Raw genomic sequence first — 20620 nt, 5'->3', positions numbered from 1 at the left:
CTGAATTAGTACATAATTTTTCCCAAAAATGTTTCATGAACCCTTTCCCTACCACAATATTGCATGCTGAAGTGAGTCGCACTCGTTGCAAAGCGCGTTTTTTGCCGATCGGAGTTAAAGGCAAAGAACAAATGTGTGCCACTAAAGATGTATAAAGCTCTAGCTCTGGTGTTGTTCAGCGTAAGCTTATTCCTCTGCGCTGCGTTAAAGTCTCTGAAATAATTCTTGCATTTTGCCGTCTTGACGATTTCTCGCGTGGTTCAGTATAATCAAATTTTCCAGGCACAAAACAGTAGGTGCGTCTTTTCACAGCGTCTGTCGCCAGTAAAAAACACTGAAACCTAGTCAAAGGCGAGAGGAGACCCAGACTATTTGTTGCACAGCACTTTAGGAGCGGGATTTTCAGATAATCCCGCTATACTCTTCGCTGTCAGAGCCCTCTAAGTTTCGTGAATCACTGCGACATGAGGGGAAGCGAATGCATTTTAAGAGGCGAGTACCTTATTCGGCTGCTATTTGGGTGTCTTCAGATTCCAATGATCATAAGAGAGACGTTGAGTGTATTTTGGATGAGACTGTTGGGTCTCGGATTACAAACATTCCTGGGATAAGAGTAGAATTTGGATTTTGACCGCAGCATTCAGTATACAAAACTGTGCAGAACGAAAGGTAAATGGTATTCTTCTATTAGCCCCGGGTTAATTTTAATATGACCGTATTTCTGCCAAGCGGAACTATGTACACTAAAACATGAGCCCTGAGACCCATAAGAATATATGCATAACATAGCTCACGTCATAATACATATAGTTCCGTTTTGGCGAAGATATGTCCACATAAGCTACCTTTTTGTCATCATTATCCGTCCTATTGACTCTTGATTGATCAAGCGCTTATTTATATTTACCACTTATGTAGTCGAATTTGGACCTAAAGAACTGCAGTCATCAACAGTATCGAGCTAAAGCAGAAAGTCATACGAGCCTTCAGCCGTTGCCATGTTCCCCTTAATGAAAATCTAATATACTGGCAAAAGTTGTGAATGTTTTTCTTCAAATTTTTTTCGAAATTTTGTTTGAAATTCAATCTAAAATATCTGAAAATTTTATGGACGATTTTTCATAACTTTCCTCTGAAATACATGTTTTATAACAGAAAATTTAGCAACTCTTGAAGGTTCGTACGGCTTTCTTCCTAAAAATCGTCCGACTCAAGAAACCGTGAATCACAAAAGGTGATTCCTAAGAATTCTGTCACGCCAACATACTGACTGTCACCGCGTTTGACAAAACGCCTTCAATTTTCACGAGATGGCAATTTCTTGACATATGAGCACGTTGATTTGTATTCATTTCGCCGTTCCGTTTCGCCAGTGCCAGTTTAACGGAGGCCAAAGTGCACTTTATGATAGTGTCAAGCTCTATGTTGATGACCTTAGATAACCTGGAAGGTAGAAAAAACTGAAGAGGAAAAAATCTGCCACCGAGTTTCCTTGATTTGCCGCCCGACATTTCAACAAAATTCCTAAATATCAACAATGCTACAATTTTTTTTATATCTAGCAAATATTTCTAGCTACTCGTATTTTCTAGATGATGTTTTCAAAAAAGTGAAAGAAGAAATTTGATAAAGATGAGCAATCATCATTCCAATTAGTGAAGCGTTATCGCTTTTCTTACCTACTTCAAAATACCCAGAGATTGAGTATTTCCACGCTAAATCTCACATCTTCCCCTCCTTCAGTACAAGAGGAAAAGAACACTAACCATTGCTCCAAAAAAAATTGACAAATCAAAGTTTAAATTTGTCGATCATTAAATAAAAATAACTTCAATTTTGCCCCGCTAATCGTGTAGAACACGTAAGCCCATTCTTCTAATGTTTTTGCCAGAATAATAATGCTCTATTAGAGATACTGGTCAATAGCTCTTGTTTAGTTTACAACGTCATTGCAATTCATATGAAGTATGCAGAAATAAAATTCTAGCTGACCAAAATAATTTTTTTGGGACTCAAATTTGAAGGAAAAGAAAACAATATCATTAGCACTCCATCGATAAGATTGCTAGTCCTAAATTTTTTGTAGGTTAAATCATAACCTATTGTTTTCATGAAACCTGAAGTATTTCTCTGAAAATTTCATTCAATTTGGTTTCAATGTTTTCATCCCGTGAAAGTGAATGGTCAGAATTTGTAAAAATTAGAGTCTGTCCAAACAATAATATGTAAAATTTGCTTCCACCAGTTGTAAACGAAAATTCCGTAACCATTGTTCTGTTTTTATAACTTTTTTCTGTTTGTATCGTTCCCTCTCAAGTCGACGATTCTCTGATGTCTGTGAGTACCCGTCCAGATTGATACCTAATTTATTTCTATTTATGCATTAATCTTACGCAATAATATAACAGCATAAGAGTAGTGCGTAACGCACAACGCCTCAGGGCGCGAAGCGCTTCGAGGGATTGGACCGTGAAGCGATCAGGGAGCGTAACCCCTAGTTATTAAAAAAGAGGTATTTGAATGCACGTTGATCTGATTCCCAACGTGAAATATCCACATTTTATCGTCTGCCAACCTACATCTGCATACTCTTCATAAATGACGGAAAGCCTAAAGGAGCATTTTTCGAATAAATCGGTACGGATAAGGCCTCTTCAAAAAAAATCGCAATTATGGTTCGATTTAAAGTTTGCAGCTTACAGAAACCTGATTTCTATAAAGAGCTATAGATGTAAAACTTTAATTGACGAACTAGCAAACTAGCTCTATGATCGGGAGGTCCCGGGTTCGATTCCCGGCCAGGCGACCCGAGTTTGATGGTCTCAAACAATGATTGCCTGGGACTGGTTGTCAGGGACGGAAGGGGGACGGGACTGAAGCGCAGGATTAGCCCTTGTGGGCTTCTTGAAGTAGTAAAAAAAAAAAGATAATCAGAGCGAGCGCGAATATAATTGATCTTTAATTCTTTACGCCCTCTTTTGGTTGAAAGATTTAACTACTACAACTGTTATACTACTCATTGAGAGCATTTCATGTCAAGAACTTCAGCTTTTACTCCTCGATCCAATTCATCGAAAACCGATTTACTGATGAAGTGTTTCGCCTCGTGGACCAAGGTCCCTTTTTTCACGGACGATTGGCTGTGAATATCAAAATAATTTTCGAAAAATTTTATTCTTTTTCAGGGAGAGTTTTTGACACTCATCTGCCTTTTTGCTGCGGTAATTCTGCGAGAGGGACAGTGCTCTTTGTGTTACGGTGTGAAGGAGCATTTGGTTCCTAAACGCTCGGTAGGACTAAAAACTCTAGTATTTTAAATTTAGTTTTAAGGAAAAAATTACATTAACATAAGCAACAGCTTTTCAGGAAATTTAATATTTTAAAGCATTGAATTTTGCATCTTTCATTTTTATTTTCGATTCTGCCTCACATGGGGCATTGCAGTGTTAGTAAAATTTATCCACATCATGCTCTATAATGTAAAATCATAAAAATGACGCGTAGCGCATAACGCTTGCGGTGCAAAGCGGTCAGGGGGCCACGCCGCCAAGTTCTTCAGGAAAATGAAATGTCTTTTCTCTAAGTTTCAAGAACCTCCGCTAGATTTGCTAGATAGATTCGCTAGATAGGGAGGGGGGATTGCGGTGGATGCTCTCAAAAGTCCCTCTCACAATTGTGCTTTGAAGTTTTCGATTTTCGCTTTGGATAGGCACCGAAGGAATTATACAAGGGATAATTACCGAACCGACTACATTAGGATTACCTAAATGAAAGAAAAATTAATGTTTCTGAAGGCAACTCTTCAGCAGTTCTTATCATAAAACATACTTCATTGTAAGGCCCTTCTGACCCCTTCCCTTAATCTGATGCTGCCTCTGAATAAAAGCAAGCATGCATAACTCGGAGTATCTAAAATTCTGGTAATTGCAATTTTTGTGAGTTTTTTACTGTGGTCTTTTTTAGGCACACGGTGCATGGTACTTGCAGTATGCGACGCCTATGAAAGATGGAGCCTCTTTCAAAACGATGAACCCTTCTTGCGGAATTTACAGTAAGCTCACGCCCTGATAGACTAATTAAATTGTGTTAAAAAATAATTGATTGACCTTTCAAAAGGTCTGCTCAAAAGAAATAGAATAAAAAATAAAATATGAAAATAAAATGAAATAAAATAATATTTGTGGAAAAAAAGTTAAATCCAAAGATAGAGCGAACATTTGAACGGTGGGGACAATGCATTTTAATATTTAGACACTGAAGTTTACTATGGTTGATTTCACAAAACTTCATACATGCATGGGGTGCAATTTTCATCATTTGATGGCGGAATTACGAAACTTCGTACCTCCATTTGTGATATTGCAGACTTCCGCATTAATATATTTTTTCTTTGAAATACTAGTAAACAAAATTTCTTGAGAACTACCCTGATTTTTCTTTTCTATTGGCAGAATATTCTGTATACATTTCAAGCAATGAAGTTGGTTTGTTTCTCTTTGAAAAAATAAAAAAGTATCGGAAATTTGGAAACACCGCACAGGAGATACTTGGTTTTGCACTTTCTATGAAAGGGATATCTATGGCCAACGTGGCACCTTGGCCATCGCTATCCATCTCTTGTCTGACTAACTGCTTGTAACTGATTCCTCATAAAATGTGATTGTTTAGATACATTCGATTCGGCGTGCGGCTGTATTGGAATTTTCTACACAAAAGGCAAGAAAGAAGAGTACACTGGAACATCATTTGGCTACCTGAAAGAGTAAGGAAATATAGTTTAAACCTTCAATAATTAGAACACATTTTGACGCTACAAGTCCACAACTACGTATCTCGTTCGCGAAGTTGGAAAATCTCTACCTCTATATTACTTTTTAAAAAAGAAAAAATCAAGATCATTCCTTGAAGTCTTAGCATTTTCCTCGGACAAAAAGGGCTAATCACGAAAATTTTTAAAAATTGCCCCTTCGCTAAGGTTACTGAATGCATGATGCTCATCGCGTGCATCCCAGTGCGGGCAAAAAAAACAGGGCGAGGGGCCCTCACCGACAGCGCCTTCAAATTTTCTAATATGCAACATGCACATTCATGTAGCACGAATAGTTGCATCCAGACTCTGTAATAAACACTCCCTCCTTTCGCGCATCCATCGACCGTGGAGCCAGGCTCGGACCGAGGACCGGCCATAGGGCCAATCTGCCATTGGCAGATACGCCCTCTTGCAGCGCCAAAAACGTGCCCCTCTGACCGATAGCAAAATAAGGAGAGAAAAAGAATTACGAACAAGAATATATGCGGAAAATGTCTTAAATGAACGAAAGAAGAGAGAGTTAGGAGCAAAGAAAGGTGCTTTTACGCACGACAGTGGTGAACAGAGGTCCAAGAACTACTCTATGAAGCGTAAACACATTTCTGTGAAATGTTCACCTTTTCGTTGACATACAGGCGCTTTATTATCCCCCTTCTCCATTCGCTGTGTGTACCTCCCTTCGAAGCAATGGTCGGTTCAATTTTTAGACATACACACCCTTTTTTGACCTCTTGAGCGACCTTTAAACATATTTCTTCCTTTTTAAAATGACTATTGGTTTGGACATGCCATAGCATATCTCGGGCAAACTTAACCGTAATTTATATCGAAATTCAAAAAAAAGAGACATCTAGAGTGTAAACGCGATACAACTATTCGCGCAAGATGGATGTCCACATTGCATATAAAAATGTAAGATGCGATGGCGTAAGTCGTGAACTCGCAATGCTCTGCTCTAGTTCAAAGCAACATTACAAATAAGACAAACGGAAACAAACACAACTTGGAAATAGAGCGAGGGAAAGGATGCGCGTTAACGACGGCGCAGAGATACAACTATTCGCACTTGATGGACGTCCGTGCTGCATCTGAAGAATCGAAGGCGCGATGACACGAAGTGTGAGCTTTCAATGCTCTGCTATGTGCTGTCAATGAGATGTCGCTCAGTTTCGGGAGAAAAGTCAAAAAAGAGGCCCGAATACGTCATTCCTGTCTTCGGCTGTGTTGATACTCATTCTTTCTTCTGTCTTCAGGTTCTTGTCTGATTCTTTTTTAGGATGGATTTGCAGTCCTACGTCTTAAGCTTAAGCTCGTGTAAACCGCAGCATTGACTCATTTTTTTTTTTTGGAAATAATGGTGCTTGGATACGTCTAGTGTCTTTAGTTTTGTATGTTTTGTTTAATTTCAGAAATCAGTCGGTTAATTAAATAGTTCAATTTTGCAATTTTTACTCTGTGTGATGAATAAACTTAGAACCTGAAAATAGTGTGAACTTGTGCAGCTTTGCCAAAATTTTCTGAACCCCTCTCCACGTAGGGGATGCCCTACCAGGAAATACCACATTACGCCCCTTTAAACAGCCAAGGGTCTACGCCCTCATATGGGAGCCAGTCCGACCCTGCGTGGAGCGGAGAAAAATATTTTGCGCCTGCCCCTAAATTAATTTTAATGGCACTGATACTTCGATATTTTAGAACTGCAATTCCTTAATGTGATAAGTAAAATTTGAATAGTGAAGTAATTCAGCGATCATTTACAGTATCCAAAATTAATTTTCATTATCATGCTGAAATTTCTGATTTTTCAGCGAAAATTTGATGTTTATCAGGAATTTCACAACTGCCACCGTAGACATCGACGGTAGAAAAATCCGGAAAACCAGTGGCACGGCATGTAAGTATCAATATTTGAATTGCCCTTTTATTAGTTCATAACACGATCAGTAAATTTGAGATATTCTAAAGAAATAGAGAGCACATTTTCAAAGATATTTTACAACTAAAAATATTCTTGAGCCAACCGAAAAAAACTAAGTACCAATACGTCAAATCAGGACATTAATTTATTGAATTCTGGAAGATGAGCAAGGGTTCAGACGTTTTGACTGTCAGCCGAAATTAGACTGACAAACGAAAGACTCGAATTTACTTTTTAGCATCGCTTTGTGTGCTTTCATATGACCGAAAAGTGATTTGCACAGTAAACATTGCTAAAAATTTTTCGTCTTCAGTTTCTGATGTACATTTGTATTTTACTTTTACAGTAGGTAAAAAATTCATAAAAAAGAAAAAGTCTATTAAAAGTGCAATTCATTTTTCATTTGACCTACTTTTCGTCCAGAAACCACAGAAAACCCGAAATTTCCCCGAAACACTTTAGAGGGAAACTAACCTGATTGTTTACGGTTACATCTGCACATTTTAACTTGCACATAAAATCTACAGCGATTTATTAAGACGCAGGTTTTGGAATTTTGAATATTCACCATCATCATGAAATTGGAAACCCTCGGAGAAAGTTTATATCTGGCAACAATTCTTCGTTACTCTGACGTAAAAGCATATATCTCAATTTCAACGTGAGCCTTGTTTGACGTATAAATCCATGATTTCTTGGGCTCATGCGGAAATCGAGTACGCCCTTTCTCCAGAGGCGCAACCAACTAAACCTCCCGAATAACGACTTAAAAAATCAAATCTATTCTCAATGGTGTGCATTAACTACCAAACTCATGATTCTCCCCTTATCCTCATTTTTATTTGTTTGCAGTTAGAAGAATTACAGTACCGAGGAATTATAAGCAGTGCACCGTAGAATTCCCAGAGCTGAAAGCTGCCGGTGGTGAGTAACTGCAGAACTGCACTCAGGGGCTGATCTGTTAAAATCCGCAAAAGCTGTGTCAAACTCGACCCAAGGACTCGGTGGTCCCTCGTTTCCAGTGGGGTCGAGTACTTTATTTCACACCAGAGTAGTTATGGTACAACGGACAGTCATCCATCGATTTCATTTCACTTCTGAAGAATAGCGTAGCCAGACATTTTTATGGGGGAGGATATGATGAAAATTTCTGGAAATGACGAAATTGTTTTTGTTTGGGGGGGGGGATTTCCTGTCAGGGAAGGGGTCCTAGCCCCCTGGACCTTCTCGTAATTACACAAACTGATTGCGGTAGACGCACTCGTAAGACAGTATGTTGAACTTTTTTTAGCCAACGTGCATTAAAAATTTGCATCTGTATTGAGATTTACAGCTTTATGCTAATTTTTAATGCACGTTGGCTGAAAAACTCCAACATATTCTCGTAATTAGATCTGCTGGGCTGGACGTGGGAGTGATGATCACGCGATGATAAAAAAAAAAAAAAAAAAAAAAAAAAAAAATCTGATGGTTAAAAGTCGACCGAAATCATTTCATTTGCTGCAATGATGCAAAAACCTCCAAAAATTTTACCAAGATTCTCCTCACTGCTGTACATGATTGAATCTTCCTCTTCATTTCCTATTTCTGCAGAGGATGTTCAAATACGGTACTACGATCTGGTAGCATCTGATGACAACAAATCTTATCGAGTATTGATAAGTTGCGACGATGGATGCTTCGATTCAAAAGGTGAGAACCATATTGGATTTTGTACTAATTTCTTTTCTTTTTTTTCTCAAAATTGGATTTTCATTCTTACCGACATACATCATTTCGAAGGAGATGAATATTTCAAAAACGAACATAGGACACTTTGCAGAAGGATTTACGTTTTTGGATGTATAATGCAAATCTCACCAAGTCTATTATATCTCCGATTAATTGAATGGAGTATTGGACTTTGGTGGAAGGCGACATTAGGTTGTCATTGAATGAACGAGTTAAACGGACTTAACACGAAGTCGCATTTTGGAGATAATGAGTCGGAAGGAGTTTTAAATCCAACCAGTCGTAAATTTTCTTCCATCATGAAGTCAAAATCGAGACAAAATAGTTTGAAGTAAAAATATAAACTTTGTCCTTAATAATGAGTCTCATTGAGAAATAAAGCTTCAAACCTCTTTTTCTCGATTTTATTTAATTATTCCATGCTATGTTTGGTCTAAATGCAATCTGGTTTTTATATTTAACATGCCCCTGCCTCCTTGCCTCCTTACAGGGTGATCCAAAAGTCCCACACCACCAGCACCTGGTAACCCCCTGTAATTTTTAGAAAAATCAAGTATGGCGGCTTGAAATTTTATGAGTGCCTTCTAGGAAACAACTCAAAGGAAACAACTTTCGGTACCCCTCAAAATTTTAAAGAGGACCACCCTGAAATGGAGCAAGAACCCTGGGGGCTATAGGATGGGGGTGGTGCAGAACTTTTGGATCATTCTTTATCTACTGTCTACCCATCAGTCTTCTAATGCGATATAACTCTAACTGACACCCTTCACTTCATTTTTCAGATATAAGAAGCGTTTTTGACAGGAACAACCCTAAAATTTGGATTTTTCATCGTAGCCTGAAACCAACGAATAAACAGTTGGCCGCAGCTTTCCATTTTATCCGCAAATACGGTTTCCGCAAAAACAGACTGAGGAAAGTCTCGCATACGAAATGTGTATATCCGAGGATTGCTTCGTAAATAAAGAATCGAGAGAATTCATTCCGAAATGTATGTTTACTTATTCTCGCCGTGAATTTTAAATCCCAGTTGGACTTCATTTTACAGTTAGAAACCGCAATTTCTGGTTCACCTGTAAAAACAAGAAACACATGGTGCATACGTTGTTTCTAAACTAAGCCGGAAATTATAGTTCCTAATTGCAAAATGTACTAGCCCTGTTGCTGTGATTGTGAGGTATGGAATCCAGTGGCGTGACGTGCTTTGCGATCTATCGATATTTCCCCATTTGAAGCTGTGTTAAATAATCGATTATTAAGGTGTTCGCTGCGAACACCCTGTCTATCGATACTTTTACATAGGTTTAATTGGTCGATCAATCGATATATCGCAAAGCACGCCACGCCACTGATGGAATCCATACTATGGATATCGACGGTGAAACTGCAAAAACGCGTAACTGTTGCTTAAGAGTTTCTCAGAATATTCTTCACACGGAAGACAAATTAGAGATTTTCTCAATATATGACGTTGAATATTTTTTCATTTAGGAAGGAAATTCTTCGTTTCCGGGACGAAGGAACGTAAGCCCATTCAAAGGCTGCAAAATTGAGTGAAAAAATTCAATTTTATACATGAATACCTTTGCGATTTTCTCCAAAATTTGTCTGATATTTGCGTGCGATCAAGAGCTGAATCAGTAAAATTTTTAGTTAGAGCCCAAGATTCTTCAAGTAAAATACAATTTGAAAGGGGAATTCGGCAACATTGGAATGCGAGTTACGTTCTTTCGTGAGGGAAACGACGAATTATACATGTAAGGAAGTCTGTAGCGTCGTAGCGTCGCAAACCAAGTTGCGCATTTTTGCAAGATCACGGGCTATATGATACATGTACCTACGCCATGCCGTAAAATGACAAAAAAAGTAAAAAGAGTTTTGAAATTTCAAAATTGAAGGTAAAAGAAGATGCAATTTTGAATTCACTCAATGTAAATTTCAAGCCTTTTGAATAGCTCTGATTGAAACATGACTAACAGAATAAGAGGAAAGATGGAGCAGCGCGAGACTGCAAGAGGGCCCCCAAAATGGGCTAAAACGCAAAAATCGTGGTTAGGCGTGACGTCCTGAGACAGATTATCAAATATCTCCCGTGTTTAAAATTTTGATTGTCAATTCGACCCAGTGAGCCCGGGCATTGGAAGAAAAGTCCTATTTTTACCCCTCTCCCTCCCTCTCCCTGGATGGCCCCGACCTAACATATACCAACACACTGAAAAAAATCCCGGCCGTAGAAGCCGTACTTACGGGCTAGATAGACATACCGTCCGCGTTCCGGTCTCAGAGGCCGAAAGTTCCAGGCGTAGCACCCGGAGCAATCGAAGCAGCGGCTCCAGCATCCGGAACTTTCGGCCTCTGAGCCCTGAAACGGACGGCATGTCTATATACCCTGTAACTTGTTTTTTCAGTGTGATGATTGAGGAGGAGGAATCAAGCCAAACCCGACTTCATCCTGAAATCAGCGCGAAGCTCTCATTCTCGGGAAAAATCCAATCGAAAACGGCGCTCAGCGCCTATATTTTGTGCTTAATATGTGCGAGATTGACCTGAACCTGATGCTATTTAAAAGGTTCAATGCTGCCTAAAATGCACTCGAGGTGGAGAGCAAGTGTGTGTAAAAGAATCGAAAAAAGGCGTGACGTCATTTTATGTACGGTCTCGTGATAAGATCTTAAATTTCGTATTTCAGCAAAGCTTAATATTCATAAACGGCATATAAGATTAAGGCAAATCAATACAATGAGATGGAACAGAGGGGTGGGGCAAATGACAGAGGTTGAGAACCTCTAAATTTCTGGCCGAACTACGAAAAGTTTAATGCTGAACAAACACGAAGCGCAGACACCCAGATAAACAAACTAAGGACCAACCCACGTCATACTTTTCAAAATTTTGCGAACATGTGCTTATAAGGTAATTCATCAGACCAGTAATTGTACACTTGATTCATCAACTCAACAGCATGAGGATGGCATGCCGACATTCATCTTCAGTTTCTTTCCTTTTCGTCGTCTCGAATATTTTTGGGGTCATCGGTCAGGGGTATATTCCGAATCCAAGGGTCGAGCCACGCTGTAGTGCGTACAATGTTTTACCGTATGATTCCACAATTTTCGTGAGTATAGTATTCACTTTTCAATTAATTGGACTTAAGATATCAATTTCGAATTAAAAATTTGTACAACAGGCCAGCAGTATAGTGCCACACAAAATATGGGTGAAAATTGTCCTATATTTGGTATAAAGTGTCTACAGTGCGTTCTGATCCCTTGAGCCCAAAACTGACCTCCATTTCTTCACCAACTTTATTGGAATAGCCAATTTTTCACGGATAACCAAATTTTCCCGGGAAAATGCCATGGTAAGATTTTCTTTCCGCTCTCCGAGAGGAAAGGTCAAGAATTCCCAGGGCCTGTGGATGAATTATTTCGGTATATTTTACGAGACTGAGTCCGGAAATGAACCTCAGATTTTTTTAACTTCCCTCCTAACTTAAAAAAAACCAATTTAAACAGCTTTTTACACTGCTTTTTGAAGGGCATAAAAAGTTATTCCAGAGAAAATTAAGTTTTCTGAAAAAAGGAAGGATGAAAATAATTTTCCCTCATTTTCTGATTCAGCGGCTCAACTGGCTGATTATTGACATTGATAGACAAAGCGATTAGTCAAAGAATATACAGATGAAATGAAGGGGTTCTGTAGTGAAAGTGGGACGTGAGTGGTTGCAATGATCAAAAAAGGTGCGTAATAAACTTACTTATGGCAACTTACGTGAGAGACCCAATACTGTTAGTCCATCACTTTCTCCCACCCGTTTAAACGCTCCATTCCTTCGTCTTCCTTGTCTATCAATTTAATTAATCAGCTCGCTGGGAAACTTTTGGACTCTTGGAAAGCGGCAAGAAAAGCTTTCTGCGTCAATTTCTTGGGAAAAATCGGTTATTGCAGAAATTTGATAGGCGATAGGAGAAAAATGGAGGTTTTACGCGTGCCAGTAGAGCTCGCTTTTTTTTTTGAACTTGGAGGAATAGAGTACACCGAGTACTTTGTACCCGAAGTCTCTCATATTTTTTACTTTTTTTTTAAAAGTACTACCTATATTTAGGCATTTCATCGAATACCTAAGCAAATAGCCAATCATCAGGGGGTGCGTGCATAGGCCGTTACGTGTCGCAACCCCCCCCCCCCCCCCAACGCTCCTCTAGGGCATATGCCAAAAATTCAAACAGAGCAGGCGCATCTAGTCGCTGTTTCTTGCCAATGGCCGCAATAATCATAAAAATTGATCCCATTAATGTAAAACCCTAACAAAGGATGTGATTTGATTTTAGGACTTCTCACAGCCTTATTACGTGTCTGCATCGAGCGTAGCCGGTACAGTTATTGGATGGAACGAGCCGGATACAGTGGTCTGTGACAGCACTTTCAGTGAGTAATCAACAGGTTCGATTCGTGAAATTTGGCAACACGATTTTCGTGTTGCCAAATTTCCCTATTTAAAGCCATTGTAAATAATCCATTGTACGGGAGGGAACCCACTGCGATTCATATGGATTGCAATGGATAGGTATTGCAAATGGTTCAAGTCGAAAAGCGTGAATCTCCGATTGGACTACATTTCGCAATTAGGAACTACAATTTGTGGCTCATTCTAGAAACATCATATGTGCCATTAATTATCCTATGAAGTTAAGTTTTTATGTATGAGCCAGAAAGTGTAGTCCCTTATTGCAAAAATTCAGTCCAATTTTGCTGTGCGGAGGGAAAACGCCGTATGAGCCTTCAGATTGTACCGTATTTCCTTAAATGAAAAACGCATCTACTGGGAATATTCCAAACATTATTCTTCTAATTTTCAGACAGTTTTGGTCGCAATTATATCTAAAATATCTAAGAATTTCAAGGGAAAATATGCATATTTTTTCTCAAAAATAAATATTTTGTCGGGGGAAATACCTATTGTAACTTTCGAATGCTCATACCGTGTTCCTCCTTAGCTTGGCAGAATTGCGACGTTGCGAATACCTACTCAGGTTTTATCTTTTAAAATAAATATAAATAAAAGTTTTCCTCGAGATTCTCTATGATTTTTCTTCACTCTTTTAAAGATATCCACCGAAAAATCCTAGGATAATTTGAAGCGCTTCCATTAATAATAAAAAAATAAAAAAAATGAAACTTAATAAAAATAAAATCGGAAATGTACAGACAGGCGTTAATTACAATGAAATTGTACATTTTTTTATTATAGTCATTAGATGCGAGTACCTTATTTGCCCCAATTTTTTTCAGAAACCTTATAGCGACGACTCTGTTAAAAATGGACGTATTTATGCTAAACATAACTATGTGCATTAAGCCATGAGCCCTGAGACCCATAAGCATATATGCATAACAGGGCGCACGTCATAATGCACATAGCTCTATTTGGCATAAATAGGTTCAATTAGGATGTACACGATTCACATGTAGGATCCTGATCCCATGTTTGACGAATATTACAGCTGTCGGCGCTCAGTGCTGTGGTTTGTGCACGTTTATCCAATTCACGCCCAACAACGATGACCCCGATCCCGACCAATTCTCCATGAACATGATTGAAACTGCATTCAACGAGTGGTAATCTCTCAACTAATTACACTTTCACTTCTAGAGGAGTAAGCACACGACAAAAACTAGGGCTGTATTATATCGTGTTGCTACATTCCATCAAAATGACATTTGGCCATTTAAGTATTACGTCAGGCATTTTGGCCGGCTTATTAACCATCCCCCCCTCTCCTGCAGGGCACCCGTAAGATAACCTCGTATCCCCCTTTTGAATTACGTAAGATTAGCCTGCTCCACACTCAGTTTTTTTTCGAAAATAACTGAGAAGCGGAAGAAACAGCTAGAAAAATTTTATCTTTAGTAGGAGGCTCACAAAGACTGGTCTTAACCCCCCCCCCCCCCCAATTTATTACTTTGAGCTAACTTACTCAAATTAGTATTCTACTCAAAGATGGTACTGTGCAGCAAACTTATTGGAGTTGTACCCTAGAGGTGCAGAATGTTCACGAAACCAACGACCGATAGGTTGTTCGCGAAATGCGCAGGTAGTGGGCAAATTCCGTAGGCTATACGACCTTGAATAATGGAGAATATGAAATTTATTACGTTTCAATCAAAATGCGCGCTCTTTTCGCGCACGCCTTCTGAAGTTGTGTACGCGTACTGCCATACGCATTTCCAAATGGACGTATTTATGATAAAAGGAACTATGTGCATAGGGATTACATGTAACGTAGTTCCTTTTAGTGTAAATACGTCCAAATAGCGTACGCATCTCGGAACTTGGTGCGGTTTGCGAATTGAAGATTCAAGAGCGAGACAAGAGATCGGGTTCCCCTTCGCTGCGCGCAAGTGGGGATGGGACGAAGCTTGAAGTATACCTACAGTTTTGCAGGCGCTTCTCACGATTCTTTCTTCGCGAAAGGTTCAAAGTTTCGTAAATTTTCTGACAGAAGATGAGTTCCCTTTTTAAAAATCCGGTCACAATTATGAAGCAACAAAACTTTCTCACATATCCACAACAATGAAAAAGGGCTTGGTCTCTATTCCACTGACCCATAGATTTTAACGCAGAGTAGAAAAGTTGGATGGGGCGAAACACATGATACAACTATTTTGACTTCCAAGAGGATAAAATTGCATATCCACAAAATGAAGGGTAACACAGTGTTCTAGATCATACAAACTATTCGGTTGGTCAAACCCTACTTTCAGTTCGTGTAACTGAACTGTCAGTTCGTATAACGGAACTTGTGAGAATAAAAGAACTGATGAAAGAAGTTCGGTTACTTGAACCGAACGTTCAGTTAGACAAATCAAAACATTGGTTTTCTCTTGAAGATTGAACCCACAGCGCTCTGATTTTTACGAAAACTTATGACAAGGATGTTGATATTTTGTAAAAGTTCGAGCGTTTGTACTAATTTGTACAAAACTATTGCGAAAGTGTTGAGTTTTTTAAAAAATTCCTACAGAATCGTCAATTTTCGAGAAATTCACTGCAAATGCGCCATTTTATTGTAAAAATTACTGCAAACGCGCAATGTCATAGTGCTTAAACTGAATCTCTGTTTGCTCGAAACTGCGTAGGCCAAAGATATTTTTACACCCCTCTTGTACCCTAACTTGTTAGAGCCTGATATTTATGGGTAATTTCTATTAATTACTCATCTCGTGCATTAATTTCCTTTTACTTTTGTTGCTTGCAGCTATGGTGGATACGATACAACAACCAGCACGGTTTATCCGGCGTATCAAGAGCGAGACAAAAGTGTGTACAGAGTGTTCCGCTCTCAAAATTACAGTAAGTCCTTTTAAAAGTGTAAAACCTCCGCCTACTCAAACTTAAAGCTTTTTTACCGAGTTTTAGTCTTTAAAAAAAGACTGATTTTGAAAGCTGGGATTCAATCAACTTTAATGTAACATAATGGAGATGTTGCATGTGTGAGGAATTTGCGATTTGACTGTTGATTCTTACGTAAAAGTTCGCGAGAAACACGATGGTGCCACTGTTATTCTCTGAAATCAACTCCCAAGCTCAAAAAAAGCTCTCAAGTTGAGGCCAAAATGGAGGGGATATCCCACCCTACCCTGAGAGTCCACCTCTCAAAACCTCAAGACAAACTCTCCATGCAAAGATAGGGAGCATATACATTATTAGGGCTGCCACTTTATTTATGTGGACTCTAAAACTGAAAACACGGCATCACTGCTAATGTATTTGCTCCCTATCTTCGCATGGAGAGTTTGTTTTGATGTAGAGGTGGACTCTCAGGATAGCGTGGGATATCCCCTCCATTTTGGTCTCGACTCGAGAGCTTTTTTTGAGCTTGGGAGTTGATTTCAGAGAAAACTAGTGGCACCATCGTGTTTCTCGCAAACTTATACGTAAGAATCAACAGTCAAATCGCAAATTCCTCACACATGCAACATCTCCATTAGGGAAATGGGACATTCTCTTTTCTCTGCATCTAGAGGGCAAGTGTATAGGTAAGAGGGTCTAATTTTGTCGTCTTTTCATTTCTTACAGATAAGTGGCTGACTTCCACAGACGTATACGACAGAAACTTGATCGATACCCCTAAGTACAGAACAGGTACTCCAACTTTCCTTATCGTACATCGCATAATCAAGTCTCTAAATTTTTAAGGTATTAATGGCTAAGATGGTGTAAAGCGCCTTTAAATTAACTGGTTGACTAATCAACAAACCAATTAACCAACTATTCACGCCTGTGCTAAAATGTAAATTTTCTTGCTACTTCTTTATTTTAAAATAGCCATTTCTTCACAAATTCAAGCGTATAATAAGATTTTTTGGCTTATAGAATGCTGAAGGCAATCGCAAGCAATATCGAAGCTATAATAACCATTCCTTGCAATTTTAATGACTATTGCATTATTCTCTTATTTTAAAAAAGGGAGAAATCGCCGATTACTTGATTACATAAGGTAAAGTCAGGAAAATCCATACATTTATTTTATACTATCATTTTTAATTTTTTTCACAGCACCGTTGAAATATTCCTTCGGAGTGATTATGGCTGATATTGACGTTCTGGTGCTCGTTTTTTGCAACAACTTCAACAACCTTACCTGTAAGTATGACTTGAGGGTAGGCTTTTTACATAGGCGTAGCTAGGTCATTTTTCTGGGGGGCCTGGTCCCCCACCACCGGGGGATCCGGGGGGGCCTCTCCCGGAAAATTTTTGAAATTTCAACTCTATTTGAGCGCATTTCGAGGCACTTGTGGCGCTAATCTTCCTTCAATTTCTGCCTAAAAATCACCCAGTTTTATGCATTTTAAGGTTAAAATACTTTGAAATTGTTGCACTCAACAGGTTATACTATTTATAGGCATATGTAAGGCATGGTTGACTAACATACTGAATACATACTAACATACTACATGTTTACTAATTGCCGAAATATTTACTTTCTATTTATGACGCATGAAAAATGCAAAAATTAAAAGGTAAAGAAGAAAAAGAAAACACTGTTCGTAATGCAACTTTTGATGGTATCAGCTTGTTGCGTGCAGTAAAATGAGTAAACTAACAATGTGTTGCGTTCAGTTAGGTCACGCAACTAAACAAACCTCCCGGAGAAAGCGAGAAGTATCGCCAGATTTGAAGGCGTTCAAAGCGTTTGGTTGGGTCACGCAACTAAACTAACTTCCCGGCAAAGCGGGAGGTATCGCCAGATTTGAAGGCGCTTTAAGCGTTTGGTTGGGTCACGCAACTAAACTAACTTCCCGGCAAAGCGGGAGGTATCGCCAGATTTGAAGGCGTTCTAAGCGTTCGTTTGGGTCACGCAACTAAACTAACCTCTCGGCAAAGCGGGAGGTATCGCCAGATTTGAAGGCGTTCTAAGCGTTCGGTTGGGTCACGCAACTAAACTAACCTCTCGGCAAAGCGGGAAGTATCGCCAGATTTGAAGGCGTTCTAAGCGTTCGGTTGGGTCACGCAACTAAACTAACCTCTCGGCAAAGCGGGAAGTATCGCCAGATTTGAAGGCGTTCCAAGAGTTCGGTTGGGTCAAGCAACTAAAGTGGACTCATGTGGATGCAACAAGCATTTTAAGTACCGAAAGGCCGAAGGCCACCCGCCACACCATTTACCTCTCATTTAATATTTCATTTAATTTCGCAAAATGTGTTTCAACATCTTTCATACTTTTTGAGAATTTCACGAAGTATTTCACACGAAATTTCAAGATTTTATTTTTAATGATACAGTGCAATCCTGATTCTCTTACGGGTGCCTTTGCAGAGGGGGCAGGGGTAAAAATTTCTGTCAAAATGCCTCACACAGTATGAACGGTCTCTCCGTTTTGTCCTTACTTTCCTCACTTATTATAAATGGCGTTTATTTTATTTTAGATAACGGAGCTCCTAACGTTCTCGTACTCTCCAAGTCGCCGAATTTGTCGAGGGACGTGAGGAACAGAATCTACAAAACCCTCGTCGATAACAGAATCGATCCGAACAGTTTGAGCTTCAGGAACAACTACAATTGCCCAGACATTGACTCCTATGGTCCAAACTGGTATCAAAATCTCAACTCCAAGCGAACCCAACCACTGTTACGACCTAATGCCATTAAGTATTAAATTAAACGATCCAGGTCACATCAACTTTTTCTTACGTGTATTTTATAAATCAACCGTCTGTTTCTGTGTAGAGGCAAACTCTCTCAAAGAATTATGTCATTTGGTATTAAAAAAATAAATATTGCAGATCTCGTCAATTTTAGTTTATTATACTCCTGATGAAAACCTTTAACCAGTAACGAGGCCTGTTGCCTTTCGGCTGATGCGCCTTCAATATTCGAGTTATGCAACGCGTATGCTTCTTCGCATAAATCGTGGTATCAAGGCCCTGACCCAAAATTCTGCTGTTCTAAAATATGATAAGCCAAATGCATGATAACTCTAATTTTCTTAATTTTTGTAGTTACTAATGACCAAAGAACCGTTACATATTACATTTTTACCGATTTTAAAGATCAAGGGAAAACCAACCGTTCCATTGCCTACAAGTATTCTGCAAATTTAATAGCCCTGTGTCTTTGGCCCGGCTTTAGATGATCATAACCAACTTTTCCATACATGAGGATCCCATACCGTGTGTTAAGTGTGGAAATTACTCGATTTTTCCTAAATCATTTTAACTCTTAATCACAAATAGCGATGGCGAAGTTGCGAAACCACGTATCTCCGTTTGCAACGTTGCAGGCTTGCTATCATATTTTATTTTTTCTTTGAAAAACTAGTCAGCGTGATTCCTAGAGAACTTCCTCAATTTTTGTTCTCTGTCAGTAGAATATTCTGTGGAAATCCCAAGCTATAATGTCTCCTTGTTCCTCCTCGAAAAAATGAAAGAGAAGCGGAAATTTTGAAACATTGCGATAGAGATACGTAGTCTCGCACTTTGGCCATTGACAAAATTGGACGAAGTTAAGGAACAGGGATCATAGACACTCTTATGAACGGAGGATTTATACTTAAAAAAAATTTCCGGTCAGGAGCTCCTAGGTTCATCCTCTGAAAACTTCATTTATCCTCTACAGTTACTGCTCTCTTTTGTAACACGAAGTCCAGAATCGGCGCCAAAGTTTTCAAATCGACTAACTCCGTCGGACTGGCGAGCAGGTCATCGCTCCTATGACGTAAAGACGTATCTCAATTTCCACGTGAGCCCTGTTTTACGTATACATCCATGCTCTCTGGGGCTCATGTAGAAATCGAGATGTGTCCTTACGCTAGAGAAGCGACGAGACGAAGCGCTGAAAAAAGGTGTGCAGAGAGGATGCAGCTCGGAATGAGGTGAAAAGTCTGTCAGTGCCTATTTTATAGTCGAGGATGATGAAGTTTTAAGCAGGAGCCGGAGGAATCGAAAAACTAATCTTGTTGTAAAGTTCATTTTTATAGCTCTCGCAACAAAGTTGGAATCCGCGCCCTTACGAGGCGAAACGTAAAGACAAAGTTGGAGCGAAGAAATGAAAGCTTTTAACGAGCTTTTTATACGTTTGTTTATTACGTCGCTTTCTCCCGGCCGCCGAGGAAACTCTGCATCGGAGCAGTTTCAGCCTCGGCCGACATCGCGAGACGGTGTCGGATATGTTGTCGGGGCCTCCGAATACTGCCGTGCTATGGAAAAACGCCGTATGAACAGTCGAGAGTTGCCAAATTTCCTTTGATAAAATGTTCATTCTTTAGGAAAATTATGAATATTATTTCTTGAAATTGTCAGGAACTTTAGATCAAAATACGAACCAAATTCTCTGAAAAATTGGAAGAAATATATTCATAAGTTTACCAGAGAATTCGTTATATATCCGAGGAAGTTTGGCAACGCCTGAAGGTTCATACGGCGTTTTTCCTTAGCACGGTAGAATAATAGGCGCGAGCTCGCATGATCCGGCAACGACCCGTGCTAGCATTTCAGATGAGGCGCAAGCAGACTTTGTAAGTCCTTAGTTTTATCACCCGGCATGGCGGTCTTAATCTAGCGAGGCGTAAAGTTCCCTCCAAAGTAAGATGGCGTCTTCAACGATCTTTTTAAAGCAGGGAATACAGAATACATATACACCTGCGAGTGAGGATACATGA

The 20620-nt window shown here is 39.3% G+C and overlaps 2 protein-coding genes across 2 annotated transcripts; both read left to right on the top strand.

The window, feature by feature from the left end:
- The first annotated feature begins 1839 nt into the window (after positions 1-1839).
- LOC109041732 (uncharacterized) lies at positions 1840-9441 on the top strand. Its single transcript, XM_019058516.2, has 8 exons — positions 1840-2337; positions 3186-3290; positions 3964-4051; positions 4669-4762; positions 6619-6704; positions 7581-7652; positions 8322-8420; positions 9242-9441. The coding sequence occupies exons 1-8, from the start codon at positions 2332-2334 to the stop codon at positions 9418-9420; spliced, it is 729 nt and encodes a 242-aa protein (XP_018914061.2). The 5' UTR covers positions 1840-2331; the 3' UTR covers positions 9421-9441.
- A 1904-nt stretch (positions 9442-11345) lies between these two features.
- Positions 11346-18738, top strand: LOC109042511 (uncharacterized). The gene is made up of 7 exons (XM_019059693.2): positions 11346-11574; positions 12791-12887; positions 13964-14078; positions 15719-15813; positions 16540-16605; positions 17020-17106; positions 18390-18738. The coding sequence occupies exons 1-7, from the start codon at positions 11422-11424 to the stop codon at positions 18617-18619; spliced, it is 843 nt and encodes a 280-aa protein (XP_018915238.2). The 5' UTR covers positions 11346-11421; the 3' UTR covers positions 18620-18738.
- Positions 18739-20620: the final 1882 nt, after the last annotated feature.

Source organism: Bemisia tabaci, chromosome 2, assembly GCF_918797505.1.
Source record: "Bemisia tabaci chromosome 2, PGI_BMITA_v3".
Taxonomy (NCBI): domain Eukaryota; kingdom Metazoa; phylum Arthropoda; class Insecta; order Hemiptera; family Aleyrodidae; genus Bemisia; species Bemisia tabaci.
This window is presented reverse-complemented; position numbering and strand designations above follow the sequence as displayed.

What these genes read in the sequence shown, in the direction of transcription:
- LOC109042511 (XM_019059693.2), top strand. Translation starts at nt 11,422, where the DNA reads ATGAGGATGGCATGCCGACATTCATCTTCAGTTTCTTTCCTTTTCGTC. An exon ending in GGTCTGTGACAGCACTTTCA is followed by an intron (nt 12,888 to 13,963) that starts GTGAGTAATCAA and finishes CGAATATTACAG; the next exon opens with CTGTCGGCGCTCAGTGCTGT. An exon ending in GTTCCGCTCTCAAAATTACA is followed by an intron (nt 15,814 to 16,539) that starts GTAAGTCCTTTT and finishes CATTTCTTACAG; the next exon opens with ATAAGTGGCTGACTTCCACA.
- LOC109041732 (XM_019058516.2), top strand. An exon ending in ATTTGGTTCCTAAACGCTCG is followed by an intron (nt 3,291 to 3,963) that starts GTAGGACTAAAA and finishes GGTCTTTTTTAG; the next exon opens with GCACACGGTGCATGGTACTT. An exon ending in AGAGCTGAAAGCTGCCGGTG is followed by an intron (nt 7,653 to 8,321) that starts GTGAGTAACTGC and finishes CTATTTCTGCAG; the next exon opens with AGGATGTTCAAATACGGTAC.